The sequence below is a fragment of the Bos taurus genome, chromosome 16, assembly GCF_002263795.3.
Source record: "Bos taurus isolate L1 Dominette 01449 registration number 42190680 breed Hereford chromosome 16, ARS-UCD2.0, whole genome shotgun sequence".
NCBI classification, from domain to species: domain Eukaryota; kingdom Metazoa; phylum Chordata; class Mammalia; order Artiodactyla; family Bovidae; genus Bos; species Bos taurus.
This window is the reverse complement of record NC_037343.1, coordinates 44,760,977-44,787,346: the sequence shown is the minus strand read 5'-3', so window position 1 is coordinate 44,787,346 and position 26,370 is coordinate 44,760,977. Positions and strand designations below refer to the sequence as shown.

The 26,370-nt window shown below is 41.3% G+C and overlaps 1 protein-coding gene across 7 annotated transcripts in view; it reads right to left on the bottom strand.

The window, feature by feature from the left end:
* The window catches only part of RERE (arginine-glutamic acid dipeptide repeats), a 415,037-nt gene that overhangs the window by 243,605 nt on the left and 145,062 nt on the right, over positions 1-26,370 (bottom strand). For all 7 annotated transcript variants that reach the window (XM_059875727.1, XM_059875728.1, XM_002694049.6 and 4 more), the window contains exon 2: positions 15,145-15,613. In XM_059875727.1, the coding sequence (XP_059731710.1) occupies positions 15,145-15,469 (325 nt within the window). In that variant the 5' untranslated portion in view covers positions 15,470-15,613. The remainder of the gene's footprint in view (positions 1-15,144; positions 15,614-26,370) is intronic.

Here is a 26,370-nt window from a genome sequence, read left to right as displayed (position 1 = left end):
TTAAGGGTTAAATGAGTGAACAAATGGTGGAATATACTTCATACGTAACATACAGTATGCTGCTACCTAACCAGTTTGAGCACATATTTAATGAAATAATGAAAAAGATTTAAAGGTACTGGATAGTTAACACAAACGTAATGATAAAGAGTCACTGTTTATGAATTTAATAGACTCAGTAAAGTGACTGAAGTTTATCCATATCCACGCATTTTAAGCATTAACTTTAAAAAAATAGGTGACTTACTGATCTCCCTCCATCTATTTTATGCTCCTTAAAATCCATTCTGAAGTGTATACTAACACAAGTGTATTAAGGAATAGAAAAGAAAAGCCTGTAATTTTTTTTCCTGATATTTAGGGTACTCAGCTCCAAATCAAAACTTAGGCACCCCAGTAACTATTCTGAGATATTTACACGTTTTGCAAAAGGGAAAGAAATCATTTTACACACATATATTTTAAAGTAATTCCAAAAACAATATACTGCTTCCTCTTTAAATTCATAGACATTATTTTTAATTGTGGAAAGTCTGGTTTTCTCAGCTGGTGAAGCTGTCAGAATAAATAGAAGGCAATATCTGGAAACATGACAAACACATGGGTCAAAGTCACATACAAGCCAATCTCTGTCAAGAACGAAGCCAAATTCCTGCATTTCTATTTAAATGATGTTATCCAACCCAAATACCACCATGCCACTTCAAATCCAAATTGTTTCCTTTTAAAAAGAGGGTTTTACAAAACTGATAGAGTGTAACAGATTAAACAATTTTTTCAGCAATTTCCTCAGCTACCACAAAGCAAGGCATCAAAGTATAATTATAATAAAGGGAACATTTAACAATTAATTGAGCCAGGAAAAGCTAAACCTCTAGAGCTTAAGAGTTCAAACACTTGCTCACTAAGCAAAAGGACCGAGGATTTTAACAGAACTGCAGGAAATCTCAGTCCAATTAGACTCCAGGTAAATATAAATTTTGCTCCACTGTGATTGGGACTCTATTCGTCTCAGGCCACCAGGCTGATTTAGTATCCAGCTTGGAGATTCAAACAAAAGAACCCCCGCCTCCCACTGGATCTCTCCCCACACTGCTGAGTTATCCAGTTTTTCTAGGTTCCATTGGACCAGAAGTCACCGCAAGAGCTCTTAGCTTGCTTTATACATTAGACCAGTGACCAAGACTCCCCAACACACAGACACAGCTTCAAGGTAACAGCACAACACCTCTGAAGATAGTCGTGGTCTATGCCAGAATATAATGATAACATCTTAACTGACTGGCCTTCTTTTCTCATTCAGTTTCTATTTAGATTCTGTTTAGAGGATACCTACATACATTCTTTAAAAAAAAAACAAACACAGTTTCAAAATGCCACCATCCCAACAGCTTATTTCTAAGGGATCATTTCATGACTTGTAGAGTTTGATAGGAAATACAAAAAGTTCAAATTTAATACCTAAATGGTTTCAACAATACAGACAAGTAAAAATTATTTTTTAATTTAACTGGATAAGTGAAAATAAATAATGATTTTTAATGTAGCATAAAACAGCAGGCGAGGGAAGAATTTTAAGGATTACAGAAACAGGCAGAACCAGAGGCCAAGGCAGGAAAACCCCACAGGTCGGCACCAAGGTCGGCACCATGGCCTACAGGTCAAATCTGACCCATGGCCTGTTTTTGTAAGGCCCACAAGGAAAGAATGCATTTTACATTTTTTAATGGTTGGAGAGGAAACAAAAAGAATATTTTTTGACTTGTGAAAATTACATGAAATTCAAATTTCAGTGTATATAAATACAGCTGTATCGGAACAGCCAGTTCATTCACTTATATCTTAGCCGTCACTGCTTTCATGCCACAAGAGCAGCCCAGTAGTAGCAACAGAGACTGTGCAGCCTATAGCGAGTTTGAAAATACTTACTCTCCAGCCCTTTACAGAAAGAGTCTGCTGACCACTGCTCTAGAAATGCTCACTAAACAAGCAGCTCAGCTGACAATGTAAAATTTACCCCACAGAACTTGCAAAAGGCCTCTTATTTATTAATGACACATATGCTCAGAACTGTGGTGTTGGAGAAGACTCTTGAGAGTCCCTTGGACTGCAAGGAGATCCAACCAGTCCATCCTAAAGAGACAGTCCTGGGTGTTCAATGGAAGGACTGATGTTGAAGCTGAAGCTCCAGTACTTTGGCCATCTGATGCGAAGAGCTGACTCATTTGAAAAGACCCTGATACTGGGGAAGACTGAAGGCAGGAGGAGAAGGGAACGACAGAGGAAAAGATGGTTGGATGGCATCACCAACTCAATGGACATGAGTTTGGGTAGACTCCATCAGTTGGTGATGGATAGGGAGGCCTGGAGTGCTGTGGTTCATGGGGTCGCAAAGAGTCGGACAAAACTGAGCGACTGAACTGAACTGATACTCAGAAACCTCCTGCTATAAAATGCTCGAGAATTCTTCCAGTGGTTAGTATCGAGCATTCTGACCTGAAAATAACAAAACAACCTTTCAGGCAATGCCTATGAGGATAAGAGAGTACCTCTAGCACTGCCTCCTTCCCTGGTGGCTCAGATGGTAAAGCCTCTGCCTGCAATGTGGGAGACCCAGGTTCAATCCCTGGGTCGGGAAGATCCCCTGGAGAAGGAAATGGCAACCCACTCCAGTACTCATGCCTGGAAAATTCCATGGATGGAGAAGCCTGGTGGGCTACAGTCCATGGGGTCGCAAAGAGTCGGACAGTACTGAGCAACTTCACTTTCACTTTCTAGCACTGCCTCTCTAAGTTTCTTGTCACATTTTCCATCTGGACTGAAAACTCAGCTCATTTTATGAATCTAGATCAGAGATGGCAAACATTCCTACATTTGCACCCAAGAACAACGCTATCAACTCATTGGCGCACTCCTTCCAAACAGACTGAATTCAGCCTGGATCACTTGGAACAGGACATGAAATCCATCTGGCTTCTAATACCCAGGTGATCTATTCTTTTTGAACTTCTTTACCATTCATTTCTCCTTTATCATTTTTCTTATACCTTTTCTTTTGTGAAAACCATGCTGCAAACCTGACAGAGAGGACAACAGGGAAATGAAAGTGGAACACGTATGCCTGCTCTCTGACGTGTGAACAGGGCACTAACAGGCAAGTGACACACCAATAATTTTAAAAAAGAGGATGTTTTTAAGTCTCTTTATCAAAATATTGAGTACATCTATGGCTGATTCATACTGCTGAACATACTACTCATGTATGGCAGAAACCAATACAACATTGTAAAGCAATTATTCTCCAATTAAAAATAAATAAATTAAAAAAAAAATACTGAGTTCAAAGGCGTTCCTGGTAAGCCCTGCATCCTGCTCCCTTTTATTTACCTTCATATGAAAGCTTTAAAGGGACTTCCCTGGCCGTCCAGTGGTTAAGACTTTGCCTTCCAATGCAGGGGATATGAGTTCGATTCACTGGTTGGGGAACTAAGATCCCACAGGTCTCACAGTCAGAAATCCAAAATATAAAACAAAAGCACTATTGCAACATGTTCAATAAAAAGGCTTTAAAAATGGTCCACATCAAAAAAAAAAAAAAATCTTTAAAAAATAAACATGCTTTAAATGAACTAGAAAGATGTAGATTCTACTGAGATACGCCCCCCGCCCCACCTCCCGCAGAAATGCTTTCTGTGTTTACCACAACACTCAGAGAGGGTCTGAAGGAGCAGTAATTAAACTTGATAACCATTTCCACCCAAAGAAAAGCTCTCTATCAACCTTGGCAAACTGAAACCAATTGGAGGCAAGTCCAATTTGGATTCAGACACTCAAGTACACAGACCTGGGACTGCATCATGACCGATCCATCCAAAAGGAGCCCTGAACAGCCAGAGCTTACGCTCAACGGTAGCCACATTAACGTCAGAGCAGAGGTGTTTGAGAGTAGAGGAATGTCCCCTCTCAAAATAACCTTCGCCAGAAGTTCCGTGTGGCTTCCACACTTCACTGAGATATTTTCTGAGCATTTGCACAAACAAAGCAGCTTGCTAGGAAAGTTTCTGCCTGAGCCCACTCTTGTGTCACAAATAATTTCATGAGCTGTCATCACCACCAGCAGGCAAACATTTCAGTGAACATTTTAAATATCCACAAGGATAACAGACTCCTAAGAAAAAAGAACACGAGATCTTAATTGGGATCAAAGCCCCTCATCTTTGGAGAGGAAGCACACATATCTTAGGGTCCTGTCATGTTTTAACAGCTTTTACAACCGAAAGTGAAATTTTTCAAAATAAATTGTTTAAAAAGTCAGGCAGTCAACCATAAAAGAATTGCAGGCTTTTGTGAATAGTCAAAGAATTAGATTACATGAGGTCAGAAGCCATCTGCTTCTACAGTTTTGAAGAGGGAGACTCAGTGACTATAAATGTCTTCCATCAGTAGGTACTATCTTTTCGACCTAGGAGGATTAAAAATTAAGTAACCTCAATTTGATGGTAATTATCTCCTTAAATTGATATGCATCTTCTGTCCCTGAGAAGATTTAGAATTATTTAAAGAAAGATTTAAGAGAATCAAAACTATATTAACATTTTGGAAGTTAATAAGAAATCAGGACTTGATATTTTTGTTCTTTTTATAGTTGAAAGAATGTGGCTTGGAACACTATTCTTGAAATTACAATTAAAAACAAAACACACTACCTAGGGCCATTTAATTGGGTAAGATCTTACCGGAAACCCGAACAAACTTTTGCCCAAAGCACTATATGCTTGCCCTTTCTAAAGAAGCCCCATGTGTATGTGTGGGTGTACTCATGTAATCCCCATTACGGCTCTTGAGGTGCGTACTCTGATCCCCATTTTACTGGTGAAGAAACAAAGACACAGAGGTTGTCCCTTGCCAGCGCCTGCCTCTCCCATGGTAAAACTAGACTGTCCTACACTGCTTCTCTGTAAGAAACTGATCCAAAAACCTAAGTGAGTTTATGCACAACCCTGAAATATCTAAGGCACCTTATTCATAGGTTATGATTAATTTCATTTATAAGAAGTGCTAAGTACTTTAAAGGTTTGTGTTAAAAGACTCAACAACAGAAATCAAATATTGAATTTATTTTACTTAATAAGCAAGTCAATGTTAAAACTATTAATTATAAACAAGACCAATCACAATTCAAAAATTTCTTAAAATTAACTTAAAATTTATTTAATTTATAGAAGGGATAAGTTTTGTAAGCGGAACTTTTTAAAAAATAGAGCCATGTCTTCTAATTTATAACTTTTAACCAACTGAATGCCAATTTTTTAAGCCAAAGTAAACTTTCTCAATAGCTCAGGACCCCTCTGAAGAAAGTCCTGACATCAACGATTCTGTACATGTGTTTACTGCCCACCTCCTAAAGGCAGTACAGCTAAGACAATGCTACTCAAGAGGCTGTCCATGAAACACAGCGTGAACACATGTGGAGTCATCACCCTGCTTATCCTGTTAAGTATCTAAGGAACAAATAACAAAGTGCCTAGAATGTCCCAGACTGGGGTACATCAATGAACTAAAAGGAAAAAAGATTCATGTCCTTCTGGAGTGGACCAGCAAGGAAAAGACAAGAGAAATGAGAATGGTGGTATTTAAACCAGGTATGAAATATCTATGGGTAAAGGGACTGTGCACAGAAGGCAGTGGCACCCCACTCCAGTCCTCTTGCCTGGAGAATCCCATGGACGGAAGAGCCTGGTAGGCTGCGGTCCTCGGGGTCGCGAAGAGTCGGACAAGACTGAGCAACTTCACTTTCACTTTCCTGCATTGGAGAAGGAAATGGCAACCCGCTGCAGTGTTCTTGCCTGGAGAATCCCAGGGACGGGGGAGCCTGGTGGGCTGCCGCCTCAGGGGTCGCACAGAGTCGGACACGACTGAAGCGACTTAGCAGCAGCAGCAAAGGGACTGTGAGATGGGGAGAGACCCTCAGAGGGGAAGTCCTACGGGGAGGAGGTGTCAAAGGATTTCTGGATTCAGGCCACAACTGGGACCCAGGAAACCGAGGTGAATATATGACCAGAAAGCTAGATCTCGGAGTTTGACGATTAACTGCTCATAAAAAATGCCTTCAAAGGATTACTATTTAACACGTATCTGTCATGAGTAAGGGTGATTTTCATCAAAAAATGGGCACATACAAAACATCTCTGTTTCTTTTGGAATATACAGGTTAAGGATACATTCTGGTTCACTGCTCGTCATGTTGACACTCTGGAATATATATACGCACACACACAAGTGTGTGTGTTCATCTGGGAAAATCTTATATTTCACTAAAAAAATGTATATTAAAGATAAAATACAGGATAAGTAAGGAGCAGCTTACTCAAACTTTTGTGATTCTAAAATCAGGTTTGTTTTTTTTTAATCAGTAAGCATATCCTCAAGAAATAACATAGCGCTGTCCAAGCAGGAACCCAGAGTGGCTGAAGAATTGCCTTAGGGAATATTTAAAATACATTAAAACAACAGGTGCTGATTCAAAGGTACCCAAAAAGTACAGGTTAACCTGGGGCTTCTGTGCAGGCAAGCACAGCAGGCATGGAAAGTGGGGGCACCTCTCTGGAGATGGAGCCCCAGGGCAGGCATCATTTACTCATTTCACTTTAGAAAGAAACGAAAGGGCTCTCACCAGGGTGACAACCAAACTGAAGATTTAAATTCTCACCTACCTTTCCTTTTCTGCTAAAATGTAACCTATATTACACCATGTAATTGCACACTCTAATCCCAGCCCCTCTATTCACAAACCTCTCACCTAGAAAGTTGCATATGAACCAGCACAAATCACACATTGTGCTGACACTCTTCCTCTATTTACCCAGCACATGCATAGCAGAACAAACTATTTATAAATATCCATATGTCGTTAGAAGTTCTCCCTGAATCTGGAGCCACAGTGACAGTCTCCTGATGAAGTGGTACGTGGGGACCTCTCTCATCTACGACCCCCCACCCCTGTATTCCACTGGGGGAAGTCACCATAGCCCCACCAGGTGGAGTTTAGGGGGAGCAATAAAGCAAGGTATCTGTCTTTCTTTTATACAAGACACAGACATGCAATTCAAGTTCCACCAAGCAACCTACTCTTCTGAGACTGTGACTGGAGCTGAGTGACAGCAAGGCAGGAAAATGCTGAAGGACACTATTCTGGGGGTAGCACCCAGATGGAACGGTCAGGAGTTTCTGCTAACCCAAAATCCGAACTGCCCTCAATCCAGATAGGTGTCCACCCAGTCTGTGAGTTACTCTACCAACAAATTATTTTCATGTAGATGTGGCCGATATTCTCCAGTTTCCATTTAAAAAAAAAAAAAACCTTAATGAATACAATACGCTCACATTTATTAGATACATAAACCATTTATTTTCCCTTTCAGTTGCTGGGTTAAGGTTTCAAATTCAGTAATCAAAATTTATCCTAAATATTCTGCAACACCTTACCTCACCCTGCTCAACGTACTTCTCATACTTGTTAACCATTTACCTTTTTAACAATTAATCCTTATATTTATCTAGTAAGAGAGAGAAACAACTTTCAAAAGCAGGCAACATGTACTGACTTCAGGAGTAGGAGAAAGAAAAGGAGCAAATTAATTATTTCATTTGCATTTTCTAAGAAATAGGCCTATCCCTTCTTTAGTTTCAGCGTAACTGTGTTTCTTATTTTCATTATCTTCAGTAATTTTATCAAGTTTAGTTCAGTTCAATGGCTTGTCATGTCAGACTCTTTGCGACCCCATGGACTGTAGCACACCAGGCCTCCCTGTCTACCACCGACTCCCGGAGTTTACTCAAACTCATATCCATTGAGTCAGTGATACCATCCAGCCATCTCATCCTCTGTCATCCCCTTCTCCTCCTGCCTTCAAGCTTTCCCAGCATCAGGGTCTTTTCAAATGAGTCAGCTCTTTGCATCAGGCGGCCCAAGTATTGGAGTTTCAGCTTCAACATCAGTCCTTCCAATGAACATTCAGGACTGATTTCCTTTAGGATGGACTGGTTGGATCTCCTTGCAGGCCAAGGGACTCTCAAGAGTCTTCTCCAACACCACAGTTCAAAAGCATCAAAGGTCAATCCATTTTGGGCTTTAATCAATTCTCCCAGGCCCATGCAGACTTACAAACCAGCTGTGTGGCCTGTTTCCCCATAGATATTATAGGAAAACAATGACTCATTTGTGCAGAGATTTTAAGGAGCAGAAACAACACATGTAAAGGAAGTCCAGCATTGAAAAGGAGCAGGTGCTTTAAAAACAGTGGGCATCCACGGTTATAATGGTGTAGCCATCCACAGTTACAGCTCCCTCTGTCCCTCACAACTGACAATTTGTTCTCAAGCTCACATATCTGAAGTTATTGGTATTTCTCCCGGCAATCTTGTTTCCAGCTTGTGCTTCACCCAGGCTGGCATTTTGCATGATGTACTCTCCATATAGGTTAAATAAGCAATGTGACAATATACATCCTTGATGAACTCCTTTCCCAATTTGGAATCAGTCTGTTGTTCCATGTCTGGTTCTGTTGCTTCTTGATCTGTATACAGGTTTCACAGGAGGCAGGTAAGGCGGTTTGGTATTCCCATCTCTTGAAGAATTTTCCACATTTTATTGTGATCTGAACAGTCAAAGGCTTTAGTGTATTCAGTCAGAAGTAGTTGTCTCCCCTTTTTTGGATCTGCCTAAACTCCAGTCTGCTGTGAGTGTGCTGGGATGCTGGGCCTCTCAACCCTCAAGGCAATGCACTCATTTTCTATCTGTGCACTAACTTGAAAAAGACAGGGAAGCACTGGTCTACATCAATGATTCTCAAATTTTAATGTGTATTTAAAACACCTGGAAATCTTATGAAAACAAAAATGCTGACTGAGTAGATCCGGAGTGGAACCTGAGACTGCATTTCTAACAGGTTGCTGACCTGTGGCTGACACCAAACACTCCAGCAAGCTCTGGGGTACATGTTTCACTCAAAGACCCTTCCTTTCCTTACGAAACAGAAAAAGATAGAGTTAACTCGTCCCCAAATTTTCTGCCACTTCCCATTCTTTTGGTTAGAATAACTTTAGAAGTTTCTCTTGTTTCTTCCACCCTCATAAAGTCATAACTTTTTATGTGCTAAAATTCTTTCCTATACATATGCAGGATTTGAATAACTTCCTAATAAACACTAAAAGGCAATCATTTCTTTAGGCTTAGGAAAAGGCAAAGTAAAATTTCAATAGAAACAGAAAAAAAAAATTAATGCAATCCACAATGAAAAGTATACTAAAACGTGATTGAAAATAAATATATTTTCACAGGTGTTGGAAGGACACACAACTAAGGAGAGCTGAAGTGGTCACAGACTCCGGTCACTCAAACCTGAGTCCTCCTGGCAACAATGCTCTTCCTGCCTGTCATGTACTGAACCGCATCTTACCAAAATTTATACATCTGAGTCCTAACCTCAGTGCTTCAAAATGTGACTGACCTTCCTGAAAAAAGTGACCACTGCAGATGTGATCACTTTTAATTAGAATGAGTGGGGCCTTAATTCAATGATTTGTGTCTTTATAAAAAGGATAAATTTGGTGAGACCCAAAACCAGGCACACAAAGAGATGCCATGTGAAGACTGAAGCTATGCTCAGACAAGTCGAGGAACTCTCAGAAGCTAGGAGAGGCGTGGAACAGATAGATCCTTTTCCAGTACCTTCAACGGGAGCACCAAACCTACCAGCGCCTTGACTTCGAACTTGCAGCCTACAAAACTGTGAGCCAATACATTTCTATCGTTTGGCTGTTTAAGCTACTCAGCTTGTGGTGCTTTGTTATGACAGCCCTTGCAAGCTCACACGCTGCCTGTGTTTCTTTCTTGTCAAAAAATATCCAAAGACGATACACAGACAGGCAATCTTATCACAGTCTGGTGTGCCATGTGAAGGTTTTAGACTCTGTCCTATTAGCAAAAGTGATCCACTGAAAAGCTTTAAGCAGATTAATATTAGGTTTATTACATGCAAATTATCTTGTCACACAAGTTAAATCATTATCAACCCTACAGGTGCCTTTATGCCAGGATTCATGTTTCTTGTAACACAAAAAAATTCTTGCAATCATCAGAAAAACTCACACTCCCTCCCAAATAAGAATGCCTCAAGAAGACACTTTCATTTTCATGTCAATTTCACCTAAAAATTCTTCTACAGATAGAAGACATGGATAAAAAGTTGCAGATCAATGAGCTTTTATTTTCTCCAAAAATGTATGTCCTGGAACACCAAATGCCAGAGTTTTCTTTAGGTTTACTTTGAGAAAGAATGTTTGTCTGAGTGACTGCAGAAGATAAGCTTTCAATTATTCAGAAAAGCAAGACTTTAAAACCAAATTCAGCCTCTTAACTGGTCAGAGACCAATCACTCAGTGAAGAATCAGGAGCTAAATGGTAGGACGTATCATTTGTTAAAAAGTTGGTAACTCCCTTCCCCTCTTTAAACAGAAATCTGAACCAAAGGGAAACTATACATTTTTTAAAGTTCCATGCTTTAACTTTTTTTTCTAAGTAAGTACAAAACTATAACTATGTGTCATTGTGTCATGATGGCTACACTAACTAACCTCACTGTGGCATAATCATTTTGCAACATATATATATATATATATATATATATATAAAATCACTAATTTTGTGCACTCGCTCGTGGTGGTGTGTGTGTGTGTGTGTTGCATCCCTTGTGGCTCAGCTGGTAAAGAATCCACCTGCAATGTGGGAGACCTGAGTTCAATCCCTGGGTTGGGAAGATCCCCTGGAGAAGGGAAAGGCCACCCACTCCAGTATTCTGGCCTGGAGAATTTTGTGTGTGTCATGTGAGCTTACTCTATTTACCTAGCAACTTTCAAATACACATAGCAGTATTTTTAACTCCCATCACATGCTGTACATTACATCCCCAGAACTTATTCATCTTATAGCTGGAAATTTGTACCCTTTGACTGCCTTCACTCACCTCCCTGACTCCTTATCCCCCACCTCCCCACCTGTGACAACCACTGATCTGTTCTCTGTTTCTGAGTTTGGTTTTTTTAGATCCCACAAGTGGAAGAGATCATGTGGTACTTCTCTTTGACTTTTTCACTTAACATAATGACCTCAGGTTCATCCATGTTGTGACAAATGGCAGTTCCCCTCCTGACTGAATTAAGTTCCCTGTGTAACTACACATTTTCTTAATGTCATGTATTGGTTATATCTCAATAAAGTGAGGGAAAAGAAGGAAGAAAAAAGCAGAAAGAAATTTATATGCCACCCACAGCAAACTTTAGAAACCAATACTCTATGCTGAAAATGCCCATAAGAGAAATCTGACTGCACACAGCTGTGTAAAAAATCAATTTGTCACTGTGACAGTCATCTCAGAAATAGAGTAACGGCTGATGGACAACAAAGAAGTTAGATTAGACACAGATGCAAAGTATACACAGAGCTCCACAAGGTTTTGATTTTTGTTTTTATAACAAGCTTGTTAAATCATTCACTGGGAAATAAATTATTCGAACTGGACTTCCAGAAGCATTATTCTGTGACATCATCAATCAGTCAATATATTTTTGAATAAAAATTTCAGAAACTTATTTATTCATCAAGTATTGGACTTCCCTGGTGGTCCAGTGGTTTGGACTCCGTGGTTTCACTGCAGGGACCCTGGATTCAGTCCATGGTTGGAAAACTAGGATCCCACAGCCATGCAGTGAGGCCAAAACAAACAACAAAAAACCAGTATTATGGAATCCATGCTATGTGTACACTATTCTTGCAGATCTCAGGAATTCAATAAGTAGAAACAAAGTAGACACCTTCATGGAGGAGACAGACATCCTAAAATAGTAACAGAAATAAACAGAAAATTATTACTGTTACAAGTGCAAGAAGGAAAGCTACATGACTTCAAGACTGTACCTATTAAGGAAATCTGGATAATTGGGGTGTGGGAGGAAGGTGATGGCACTGGAATGGAGTACTAAAGAGAGGACAGTAGCTCAGCATGTCTGTCTGTTGGGTTGGAGTGGGGGTAGGGGGGTGGGGGGTCACAAACCTGAGGCATCAGCAGGTACAAAGACCCTAAGGTAGGAGGTAACGTGGACAGTGTAACTACAAGTCCATCATGCTGTGCTTCTAAGACCAATAAAAAGCTGCAGAAATGAGGAGCAGGATCAGAAAGAACTGGTTGTAACCAGGCATGAGATTAAACCTTAGCTACGAAAATCCTAAATACCCATTTCCTCAATAAAACCTCAGTCTTCTCAGACCAAACAGTATGAACATAGGCTTATCCCCCAAGGACAAGCACATATATTACATAACAGTCTATTTTTATCCTCATGTTATTGCTCGCCACTAGGCTCAATCTTAATGACATTTTGGGAGGTATTTGTAATTTAGACTTAATCTGAGTATTGAAACCAATTCAGGAAAGGAAAAAATTTATCTGTGATTTCAAATGAGCATAAAAGATCTGAAAAGACACTGTGCTCAATTGTGTCTGACTATTTTCAACCCCATGGACTGGAGCTTTCCAGGGTCCTTTGTACATGAAATTCTCCAGGCAAAAAGAATACTGTAGTGGGTTGCCATTTCATCCTCCAGAAGACTTTTCTGACCCAGGAATCGAACCCATGTCTCCTGCAACTTCTGCACTGCAGGCATATTCTTTATCACTGAGCCACCAGGGAAGCCCATAAAAGGTCTACTACTCAAAAACTAATAATACATTGAAGAATCCCTTATGATGCCCCATAAAGTCCCTACTGAAACCCTTAAGATACAATTAACCAAAGAGAATCTCTGCAGTTGGGTGCATGTAAGGGTTTTCATCACCAACTGAAGATTTTACTGTAGTACTTTGCACCAAGAAAGACAAAGATCAGAAAGAAAAAAGACAAAAGGAGAAGAAAAACCTAAAGAAGAGGCAATATTTTAACATCTTCCACTGAGAAGTCATTCACCTTCAAATGCATAATAACCCCAAAAGAAACAAAACTACTGAGAAGGTCAAAGACTGTCTCCTTACCAAAGAGGCAAACATCTATGGACCTGGCAGTATGCAAACCACAGGCCGCACCTGTCACCCGGCCAAGCACAGGGGCGTCTCCCACAAGTGGTTCTGCTGGAGCACCACAGAAAATTTTCAAGCCATTTTTGTTGTTTTCAGTCCTTTATAACAGCTTCCAGAGAGCCTGTATACCTTTTTCACATTTCACAAAGGTCCTCAGATTTACTGAAACAATGTCTGCCTCCCTTAAGTACACAGTTCCTCCCCAAAACAAGAACCTACTGTTTTGAAAATAAGCCATTACCAACCTCCCTCCACACAGTCTTCTAAACATCAAGAAGAAAAGATTTCCCACCATCCTGTAGAATATGCAATATGAATGTGCAACAGTTCTCAAACTTGTTTTCTCAAAAATGATTTTTCTTAAGGAGATATTCAGCAGAAACAGGATGCCACAGCCCCACAAATAGGGGAAATGGCAGGTTTTGTTTTGTTTTGTTTTTTAATGTTAAAGAAGTTTCCTTAACTGCAGGGCTTCTCCAAGTTATTAACTATGACAGTCTCACATGAGAGACAGTACATGCAGCACTTCCCATATATTTCGGACTACAAGTATTTTGGAGAAGCATTTTGAAAAAAAAAAAAAGAGTAACTCTCCGCTGAGAAAGGCTGGCCCTCAGTTCTGCACAAGACAGCCAGCCTTCTGACACAATGACAAATCAGATCATCCCTTATTTTTAAGGTATCATCTGTAACCTGTATCGAAAAAAGTTAATGCATTCTGTCTCTTTCTTGTGATCTAGAAGTACACAGGTCTGTAGCAATCAACGTGCGGTTTGTCTATACTGACATATGTTCCTTGGTGGCTAGGACATTCTGACTGTCCAACATGTTAAGGGTGAATCAAAGACTCTGTCAGTTCGGTAACCTACACACTACCAAATCTCCACAACAGAGCTCTAATTTCCCCCAGAAATTAGATAAGTTTATCTAATTTCCCCCAGAAATTTTGATAAGTTTATATCACATAAATATCTTCTCAGTCATCAGCCAAAAAGTATAGTGAATACAAGCTAATCTATGTAAGTTTGAAAACATTATTTTTCAAAATTCAAAACTAATTTCTATATGGGGGAAAAAAATCGAGTACTTTATGTGAAGTTCAGCACAGCTACAGTACAGCTCAGCAAAATAACGGTACCAGGTTAATAACATAATCTCTTTAATCTCCAGCTCCTAGAAAAACATCAAACTGGGAGGCTTCCAACCTACTAACTACATCTCATGCAACTCATGTCATTCCTCAACACTGTAAGCAATTCAAAGAACTGATTTCAGCTAGTTTTTTTTTTTAAACTGACTTCTGTAAGGAAAGTACCCGAATATACACAATGTATCAAATGAAAAAGGAAGGTATTGCTGGTGTTCAACAGGTTCTGAACCACCTGCTTCCCTACATCTTATCTGCAAGCTGGGTCTGGTCTCTCTCTAATTGCTACAAATAACCTCAATATACCGAGTGGACGCAGTATCTTTCCTGGAAAACAAAGCAGGTTAGTTGGCTTCATCTATTATCATTGATTAGAGGCCCTGAAGCTTAATTCTAGGGAAAAGGAGGTCGTCAGGAGGAATAAACCCTGGTCTGAAGCCCACTAAAAACCCCTGTCTAGCTTCTGGTCACTCCTGTAGCCAATGTAAAATGACCCGTAACCCTGAACTTGAAGGCTTACTTGTCCCACCGTGTACTCCACTCTGCAGGGCCTCACCACAGTCTAATCTGTGCTGAAGACAAAAGGAAAAGGAGGACGTGAAAAGAGGCAAAGTTCTGGGCAGACAGTGAAGTGTGAGAATGAGCAGCAGAAGACACGGACAGAAGGAGAGCCTCACGGGCAGGCCCAGAGGTGGGCACAGGGAAGGGCCAGCACACCAGCTGACTGAAGCCTGGAGCTATTGAATACCTGGAGTTTTCCTGCCCCAAACCACTACCCATTCTTCTGGGTTTCATGTCCACCTGCATCCACAGGCTGACACCAGGTTTCTCAACCACAGACACTGTAAAGACCCAAAGGCACCTCACCTCCTGGTCTATAGACGACATCGTCCTCCGTGATGTATGATGTTATCTCGCCGGTATCTGTCCTTTCGTAACGAGATTTTTTTTTCGGGGGCTTCTTTTTGTTCTTCTTCGTGGACTCCTCCGTGGTGGCACTGTTGTTGTCATTGTCCTCGTCTTCACTGTGATCACTCTCGGCGTAATTTTTGGCTCCTCCTTCCAAGGTACAGCTCCTGCGGGGCCTCGAGTTCTCACTCTCACGCACTTTGTCTCGCTTCTCTCTCTCCCGGTCCCGATCTCGGTCCCGGTCCTTCTCTTTGTCTTTGTCTTTGTCTTTGTCAGCTGTCATGATTCGCCACGTGCCTTCTTCTGTCCTCTCACGGCTGGGCCTCCGTGAAAGGTAGACAGTAAGCCTGGGCTTCAGTCTTCTGAATTTCTCACTCAATTCCAGGGAAAATCCAACCACTCCAACAACCCCAACGTTTCAAAAATGCTAGGAGAAAAAAAGAGAGTAGAATTGGTTTTCCTGTAACATTTTCCCATATTTCCTTTCCTAAAATAATATTTTGTTCAATGATTCTCTTCCTTACTCATGCTTTAGCACTGAAAACTTCTTACTTGCCACAGGAAAAAAGTTAGGACAATGACACAAAATTTAAACATAAACAGTTACTGGCCTCAGCTAGCGAATTGTTTGGGACTTTCTATCACACTAATAATGAACAATATCTGAATGCATAAGGGCAAATGATGCTTTCTGTATACAAACTGTTTTTTCCTTTTAAAATGAAAAAGTAAAGTGTATCCCAGTAAACAACATATAAGGGGCACAATCACTGTGGTGCCGGAGAAGACTCTTGAGAGTTCCTTGGACTTCAAGGAGATCAAACCAGTCAATCCCAAAGGAAATCAACTCTGATTATTCAGGAAGAACTGATGCTGAAGCTCCAATACTTTGGCTACCTGATGGGAAGAACCAGCTCACTGGAAAAGACTGAAGATCGAAGGCAAAAGAAGGCGGCATGGGCAAAGGATGAGATGGTTAGACACCATCACCGACTCAAAGGACATGAACTTGAATAAACTTTGGGAGATAGTGAAGGATGGGGAAGCCTGGTGTGCTGCAGTCCATGGGGTCACAAAGAGTCAGACACAACCTAGCAACTGAACAACAAAAAAAAATAAAAAAGGAGTTTTATGAACCACAATATTAATTTAAAAGGGAAAGAACCTATAGTAAAAATTATTTCCACCTGAAAAAAAAAAGTATGTAATCTGGAGAGCCTTGGAAAATGTCTTAGGATGTCTCACAGTGCACTGTCTTCTGAAGACTCTTTCTGGTCACTTTTCTAAATTTCCAAAGCTTCTCTCAAGAATAAACATAAGAGTTGACTCAAAAATAACAACCTCAAAGCAAGATTCCTGTGCCTTCGATTACAATTTTTTACATGTTCTAAGTCTACTATTCTAGTTATTTTCCAAGAAAACTGGTTTCTCAAAGATATATTATCTCTGTCTTCACAAAACAAACAGGTTCCCAAAACAACCTTTCATCTTTAGAGATTATTAGGTGGTTTATACATTCTTCCAAATATCCACTATTAATAGTCTCCCTGCTGCTAAGTCTGCTGCTAAGTCGCTTCAGTCGTGTCGACTCTGTGCGACCTCACAGATGGCAGCCCACCAGGCGCCCCTGTCCCTGGGATTCTCCAGGCAAGAACACCGGAGTGCGTTGCCATTTCCTTCTCCAATGCATGAAAGTGAAAAGTGAAAGTGAAGTTGCTCAGTCGTATCCGACTATTCGCGACCCCATGGACTGCAGCCTACCAGGCTCCTCCGTCCATGGGATTTTCCAGGCAAGAGTACTGGAGTGGGGTGCCATTGCCTTCTCCGATAGTCTCCCTAAACGTCTAAAACTAAAGCCCAAAAGGAAAGTCTGAACAGTAATATAATGAGAAGAGTGAACCCCAAACTCCAATCTTATTAAAAAATTAAAAATTTTTAATTTTACTTAAAAGTCAGTCTTGGAACAGTCATAATAACCAGTAATTTTTCTTTTGCACTCTTTTATCATCTTCCCCAGTATCTCATCTCACTTGTTCAAGTTTGTACCAAACACTGTCTATTTGCCAGGTGTTCAGAAGTAAAGATACCACAAGGGAAGAGCCCATGGTCCCAATCCTTGATGCTCTCATGCAGAAAGAGGAGATAACTGGTCAACAGGAGAACCACCTGTTTCTTGTGCTACTCAGGCCAGATAGGAACAATACATGCAAACAAACAAAAGACTGGTCCTCTTTACTCGGACAACAACCACCAAGTCAGTTTGTAATTACATGCCTCAAACACAGAGAAAATTCTCTTTGGTCACGCCAAAGCCGTAAACATTATCATGTACTCTCTCCAAACCTCTTAGGTCAAACTTGATACCAGTAGAGACATTCCCACTAGCACTTCAAATATCCTTAGGCATTCAGGGAAAAAAAAAAAGTTAACAACAAGCTTTGGGAGAGAGACCTATGAAGGAGCAATAATGCCAACAGTCTATAAGCAAAGTCAGAAGTGTGACAGTATGAAGCACAAACCTAAATTGCTTCCTTCTATAGAGGAAATGCACTCTCAGATAGGATTTCAATTTTCTAAACATATTTCCAGAAAATGAAAAATTATTCTACTGCCTGCAAAAGTTCTGCTTCAATGAATCATCTGCTAAGCAGACAGTAATAAACCCCCAAGTCCCTGGAGGCCACTAGTGTTAGCAATTGAAAATACACAAAGAGACATATTACTTTCTCCATTGGGCCTAAGTTTAGAGCCCGAACAAGCCAATCATGCAAGAAAGAAAACCATCAGCTAACGTGGTTGTTAAAACATTCCTCTTTGACATTGAAAACATACCAAGGTCTCCTGGGAGTCTAAAAAGAACAAGGAGCTTAGGCCAAAAGACTCTCAGATTCAGTTCAGGACAGACATACTTCAGAGAAGTTCAAGAAAACATAATTTCCCCAGGGTTAACAAGATAACTGCTCCAGAAAACAGTGCAAAAATATTATTTCAGCACTTAAACAGAAAAAAAGTAGTAAGTCCAAATTGTACATTCAACATTACTCCCTACAAAATCATATAGTGTACTTCTACTTACAAAAAACTTTGAGTTGTTTCTACCGAGAGTTAGCAAGAAAAAATCAATGATCAGTAGATAAACCATCCATAAAATGAAACCCTCTGTGTGTGTGTGTCCAACTTTCAGATAACTAAGAATACTGATAATCCAAAGCTAAAGTCAATTCAACTTCTGTTCACATTTGTCCCTGAAATATAGCACAGTGGGGATTTTTTTTTCCCTCTGCATTTACCACAATAATCATCATTTTTCTGAGCTTCATTATAAAACGACCAACATACAATGCAACATTTGAGGTAAGGGATCCAGTGGCGCTGAGAAAGGTAGCTGTCACCTCAGGACACTGGAAATGTTCTCCTCGGTAGGTAACACTATAGTGTCTTTGTATAACAGCAAGGGGTTCACAAAGCAGGCCCCTGCCATGCTCTCACTGGATTCTGTCTACTACTCAGTGATGTGAACCAAACAAGAGTCATCACCCCACTTTTCAGGCTACAGAAGGGGAACTAAGAAGAGAGCATCTGTAGTGGAGTCTGAAGCCCCCCTCGCCAAGGTGAACCCACCTGACCTGATGGCAAGCTACTGCTCAGGTTACAATCTGTATCTTCACAGGGGCCAACTTTTCCTACATATATCCTTGCTGATAATTAGCACAGACACATTTAGGAAACACACTCATTTTAATCTCTCCCACCCAGACAGAAGGTACTCTTCCCTAGTAAGAAAGAAGAAAATTTTGAAAATATCAAGTCGATCCACTACTCAACCCAATTCAACAGGAAATACAGGAAAAGACAGTTTAAAATTAACAAAAGGAGAACTCTAATCTAAAAAACATTTCAGATTCAAAACAATCTTCTTCACTGAACAAATGTCAACTGAATACCCACGATGCTAGTGTGCTGAATGCCCAGTGCGCTAGTTACATGCCCACGTGTGGGGAAAACAGCAGAGAACCCCATACAAACATCCCTGGCCTGCGGACCTGATGTTCCAGGAAGTGGAGAAAGGTATAAACATATATACAAATATACAGATATATCTATTACACTAAAAGAGCTTATGTAGGGAGTCCAATGGGAACAAGGGAGTATAAGAGGACTGTAATTTTAAACAGTGGTCAGGGAGGCAGCTTTGTCCCAAGAGTATAGAAGAGACACGGAGACCACTGCAGCAGAGAGGAAGCAACTGCAAATGTCCAGAGGCTGGAGTGATTCAGGTACATTCAAAACTTAGGAAGCCAGAGGGTTTGGAGTGACATGAGAAAGAGGACTGATTTTTAATAAAAATAAATGTATAGTCCTCTCACTAGTTTCCAGATTCATCAGACTGCACTGGATTTTATCTTAACTGATAAAATTTGGTAGGCTGGCTTAGTTCCACTGTAATCTAATCAGTGTTAAAGGCATTCATTCGACAGTCAATGATACAGAACTATTCTGCATTGTTTCAGGTTACTTATATAAACCTCTACACAAACATCATTTGCCTCTTCAAAATAAAGCCACCAACCACATACAAACACCTTACACTACTTACCAGAAGCAATCTGGATAAAGTACTCAAATTTCAATCATGCTCAGGGCCCAAATCTCATTTAAGGAAACCGTTTCTTGTCACTATTTCAGTGGTCCCAGGAGGTTTGGCCCCTTGGTAGAATTGCAAGCATAGTGGACTGAGAAGCAAAGGTTCATGCTTTGGCACTGCCAGGGCTAGTGCCTTGGGGAAATCACTCTCTCTGAGTCAGTTTCCCTGCTGTAGGGCTGGGATAATAACTGGGCTTCCCACAATGGTAAAGAATCTGCCTGCAGTGCAGGAGACCTGAGTCAGGAAGATCCCCTGGAGAAGGAAATGGCAACCCCCTCCAGTATTCTTGCCTGGGAAATCCCATGGACAGAGGAGCCTGGCGGACTACAGTCCATGGGATCACAAGAGAGTCAGAGATGACTTAGCGACTAAAAAAAACAACAAGGAATAATAACTAGCTATTCACAGAGCTGTTGTGAAAATTAAGTATATGCACACACAGCAAATACACTTCAGAGATTGCAAAATGCTTTATAAATGTAAATTATCAATAATACATACCTAGGTCAGTCATGACTTATTCTCGACTACAGCAGATAATACCCAATCATGTATCATACTATGCAACATATAAACATAGCCAAACATCACCCTTACCCTCAAGAATTTATTTCCTACAAGGGAGGAGGGGGGATTCTGTTACATGATTAATAAATAAATCACATAAAACTGAGCACAAGTGAAGTAAAAAATTCTAAAATATCTATCTCTTCTTGGATCATGTGAAACCCATTTAGCACTGAAAACTTGCTCATCCCACCTGGGTGCCCGATCCCTAGGTTCTACTCATTTCAGCGGTTCAAGCCAGATTCAGGAAGACACTTGACCCTCACACCAAATGCAGTTAGTGAATTCAATTAATTCTTCCTCATTCAGCCACAGCAAGAAATGCTAACATTTGTCAAATACCCAACCAACCATGCGCTAGGCGTTTTTTCAGCTCTCGGGGTCTACCAATCGCCTCCTGAATAACTCTGTAATTCATCCACTGCTCCAACTGACGCAGAAAGTGCCTATTTCAAGCCATCACCATCTTTCACACAGATTACTACAACTGCCTTCTAACTGGTCTCTGTGACTACAAAATTTTGTTTTTGCCTTCCTTCCAATTCATCCTCCAATGCAGCCAGCCAAGCATCTGACCTTCCACTAGTTCTTTTTAAAAAATAGTTTTATTGAGCTATAATTCACACACCTTACAATTCACCACATAATGAACAGCTAAGTGCCCACCATTCCTTTTCAAAGAGCACAGAGGCCTTCCTTTCCTGACGCCCCTTCTCCTCTCCAGCCCACCTCACCCTTCTCGAATGCTCCAGCTGACCCTTCCCCTCTGTTGGCCCAATCTCTGCTCAACTCTTAGAGCCTCTGGCATTCCTGCTGCCCAACTCCAGGAAGCTCCCAGACCCACCCAAAGTCCACCCCTCACTGTTTCCCATCCTGCCTGTAAAATGGCGCTCACTGACCCACCATTGGCACCTGCTGTTAACCTGCATCCCTCTCCACTGACTGACAAGGACCGTGACTACACCATAATAGTCACTGGAACAACTCCTGTTGACGCAGCCTCCTTTCTACATCAAATCCACTAGAGCTTTTGTCCCTCTCATCACGTGACCACCAGGCATCCTCTGACAGGGTTAATCACCCCACCTCCTTCTGCAAAGGCTCTTTTCTTTGGGCATTCCCGGCACAGTCATCTCCTAGAGTCTATTTCACTGTTCCTCCACCTCTAGGACTGGACCTACGATTCATGGAGCAGTTTCTCTAGGCACTGCGCAGAGTCCTATTTTCTCATCCTCTACTTTATCCCAGTCCATCTCATTGTGTCCATCAGCCCTCAGGTACCACATCCACACAGGCAATCCACAAATGAACATGCCTACCAAACTTCTCCTGCAGAGGCAGATGTCTGAAAACTGCCCACCTGAAGTCTCCTGTGGGATGTCTCAAAGGTCCCTCAACATATCAAAACCAAGGCAGGCTCTGGCCCCACATGGCCTGTCTTATGACTGGTGCCCCTGACCATCCTGTTAGGCAAGCTGGACACCAAAGCCTTACCTCCATCATCAACAAAGCATGACACTGTCACCTTATAAATTTCTCTCAAATGCATCTACTTGGGAGCAACCCCAACACCTCAACCTTAGTCAAAAAGCTACTAGTGTACCCTTCCTGTGCCACTTCAAACTGGCTCCTCTTGAAATCCACTCCTCTGAACCCTCACAATTCTCTTTTTACACTGAAGCCAGGTCTCTGCTTTCAAAAGGCTAATGTGACTAGTCAATCCTCACCTTAAAATACTCAGTGACTTGTCACTTCCAGTAACTAAAACCCAAATCTGGGACTGTTAACTAGAAACTCAAAACCCAATGCAGGGGACATGGGTTCAATCCCTGGTCTGGGAACTAAGATCCCACACGCTGCACGGCAACTAGCCCATGCTCTGCAACAAGATGAGAAGTCCACACACTGCAACAAAGAGCAGCCCCTGCTCACCACAACCAGAGAAAAGCCCAGCAGCAGCAACAACAGAAAACAAACCCTCGCCAGGATCCTTTCTTTCTGCCCTTATCTTTCTATCCGGCCTCACCCCCACCCACTTCCTACACTCCGTGCTGACCCGCTGCCTCTCCCATGGTTCTTTGAACACACCCACCAACCTGGACTGAGACAGCTCCAGTTCTTCCTTCTGTCTGTGGTGCTCTTCTCTCCTGGTCTAGTATCTCCAACTCTTCCTTCAGGTCCCAGTGCAATAGCAACTTCCCCAGGATGTTCTTTCTTGCCCAAGAGGACTAGGTTAAATCCCCTTGCAGCACTTTCTACCACTGTAACTTCACATCTGTTTGTGTGATTTGGCTAACATCTGTCTCTATCTCTAAGCTAGAAGTTCCATGAGGGGCTGACCCTGACTATTTTTGCCCTGTGTTGTACTCTCAGATCCTAACTCACCACCTGGCACTTACAGGCAAGTAATAAATTACTTTTCTCTGCCCTCTCTCTGACACATAAGCTGGGGCAATTAAGAGGGCATTATGATGAGACCTTTATTTGGGAAACAAAGTATTCCATGAGTAATTAACTGAGGGGCTGCTTGAGCTGGCTTATAAACCATGAACAGAATGAGAAGGAGCCAAAAGGAGGAGGAAACATCAGAGGTCTGGCAAAAAGAGTGACTGAATCCTTGTCCTTGATGGCAGATACAGGGTAACGCTAGTAGGAGCAAGCTTATGTAGAGAGGGAGAGGGAAGCAGATAATAGAGCTCCCAAAATAATAAAGCACTAACACTCACTGAGCACTTAACATGCACTGAGCATTTTACACATGTTAATTCACTTAATCTTCACTATAATGAGAATGAGAATATAATTTATATCCAAACTGGGACATATCTGAAAGCAAAAAGATTAATAATTGTGCAGGAAAAACATAAAAGCAGGTCACATGACCACCCTAGCTGTAGCTCTATTCAGTAGATGCTGTGGCTGTGTGCATTTTCCCTGTGCAAAAACAAGCACTGAGAAGCTGAGCAAGGAGACCCAAATCACCCAGCTCTGTGTTAGACCCAGAGTGTTGACTTAAGAGCCCATCCTCTTAACCACAAGGCTACATTGCCTTCAATTACACGGCCTTAAAAGCCAAGTAAGCCAATACAGTTGCTAAGCACACATTGTTACTGCAGACTCTTAAGATGAAAATAACATTTTGGGGAACAGGAGATACTTTACATCAAGAGCTGTTGTGCCATTCCAACAAGTTTGCTTTCAAATCCACTACCTCCAAAAGCCTAAATTAGGAACCAGGATCCTCAAGAACTTCTGCCTTTGCCATTTCTACATGTACGATGCCTCAATAAATGCTTTTACTCTCTCCTTTAGGAACAAAACGGGTCGGTCCAAGTATACAAGACCGGAGTGATCTACCCACTCAGTGGGGCCGCAGGCAGCAGAACACACAGAAAGAAGGAGGCATCTAGGTGAATGCTTTCAAAGGAAAATCAATGTTTTTTTCCTGTTCCTTTTATACCAACAGCCTGGGAATGAAAATGGACTGACTTTTGCTCTGGAAAGGAAAGGTCACTCTAATACTTGACTCCCTGGATAAGAACTCATCAACAGCAAGCTGCTGCAGAAAACACTTCAAAATAGGCTGGGGAATCACTGACAGAGATGCATGGGAAACAGGAGGTCAGCAGATCTGGAAGCCCACGCAGAGGTCAGAGGGTTTTACCTGAGACAGATGTGGTCCTGAGAGCAGTTCTCCCACATGAAAATAAACCAGTGTGAAGTTCTCCCACCCGAACAAATTCAACCATTTACAAGCAAACGGCTGTATGTGCACCTCCAAAGATTCTCTATGTTTGGGGGTAGTAAATATTTAAACTCTATCTGTTTAAATATTCAGTGAGTTGAAATACTCATTCCTGGAACACATCTTATTAAGAGAACCTAAATCACCGAGAGGGGACGCATTAGTCAAATCCAGAGAGCAGCATTTGTGGTATCAAAACAGAAGGAGGCCCAGAATGAACACGCCTTAATCACAAGTGGGTGTAATGCTTAGAGCAGCTCTTCTTCAACTCTCTGAGAAGACTATGGGGAAAAAACAGAACTAAGATTGGTGAACTCTGACAAGTATCCAAAAAGACACAATAACAACAAAACATACAACCTGCAAAGGTAGGGAAAGTACCCAGAAGAGCAAAACTCCAGGTTATGATCAACAACCCAATTAAATAACAAACAACACATAATCTTTTTATTTGAAGCAACAATAAGCAATTCCCAAAGATGAGATACCCAAGTGGCTTCCCCCACATACCTCTCTTAAAAAATTAAAAACCCTCCCTTTCTTTAAAGAACACACAAATTGATCCACACAAGCAATTGATTTCTATACTGTTAAAAAGTGAAGCTTTTCCCAATTACATACGACATGCTTTGCCTTACATGTTGCCTACAGTTGTGTCTCTTCTATTAAGTAATTAAGGAATACTCACTGCTTACTCTAAACCATGGCCTCTCAACGGTGACACAATTAACATTTTCAGCCAGATTATTGGGGGAAGGGAGGGCAGGGGGTTGCCTGTCCTGTGCATTATCCCTGGTCTCCACTTACACAGACTCTAGCAGCACAACCCACTGCTCCAATTAGGACAACAAAGAATATCTCCAAATACTGCCACATACCCTCTGGGATGGGTGAGGGGGGTGGGGGTGGGGGCGCAAAGTTGTTCACAGTTGAGAACTGCTGCTTTAAATGAATAAAACTGTTGGTCCATCACAGAGATTTCAAAGAGTTAAGCAGCTGTGTTGCTTTATGCAGAATTATGCTTGACCAATATGGAATTCATAAGCAAACATTGTTATGAAAACCATATAATATGGCATGTTCTTCATTCTCTGAAATAAACTGGACTAACTCAAAACACTTCCTGACATAGAAATTACACAGATGTGTGAAGCTGAATTAGGAAAACAGAAGTAAATATTCTGAAAATCTTGATGCTTCCTGGCAAGCCCTGAAGGTTATAAAGAGTACTATTACTCAAGTGGTGACCTGCTCTGGCCTGGGGCCAAATGGATGCTTCTGAGAGCACACAACTAACTGAGAAAAACTGGTGCCCTCAATGCCAAGAACCAAATGCCTATGAAGCCAAGCCCCTAATGGGAAAGATGAAAGAATTCCTGAACTCACTCTCTCAAGGACTTCCCTGGTGGCGCTAGTGGTAAAGAGGCCCGCCTGTCAATGCAGGAGACAATCCCTGGGTCAGGAAAATTCCCTGGTGAAGGAAATGGCTTCCCACTCCAGTATTCTTGCCTGGAGAATCCCGTGGACAGAGGAGCCTGGCAGGCTAGAGTCCACGGTATCCTATAGTTGGATGGACACGACTGAAGTGGCTTAGCACACACTCTCTCAAAGCATGGTCACATACAGAAAACCAAATGGATAAAAGAGAAACATAAAAGTCAAGAAGGTGGATAAGTAAAATATGGTATATCCATAAAACAGAACATTATCCAGCAAGAACAAGAAATGAAATACTGATCTATGTTACAACATGGGTAAGCCTGGGAAGCATTATGTGATGTGAAAAGTGCCAGTCACAGAAGACCACACACTGTATGATCCCACATAATGGAATGTCCGGAGAAGACAAATCCATGGGGACAGAAAGCAGACCTGGAGGTGCGGGTGGGCGTTGCTATGGTTATGAGTTTCATTTGGGGATGATATAAGGGTTCCAGAATTGATTATGGTGATGCCTGCATGTATCTGCGAAAATATGAAAAGCCATTAAATTGTATACTTTAAATGGGTAAACTATGTGAATTATATTTCATTACAGCTGTTAAAACACAAACACACACAAACAGTAACATTACAAACTTATTTAAAAAAAAAAAACAAAACAGCTCAGGCCTTGCTATAGCTTAAAAAAAAAATGCACCTAGCTATAAAATTCACATGGGTTGGCTCCACCTCTGCAATTGAGAAAAACATCCTCTTAATGCTGTAACAGCAGAGGAGTTAATTA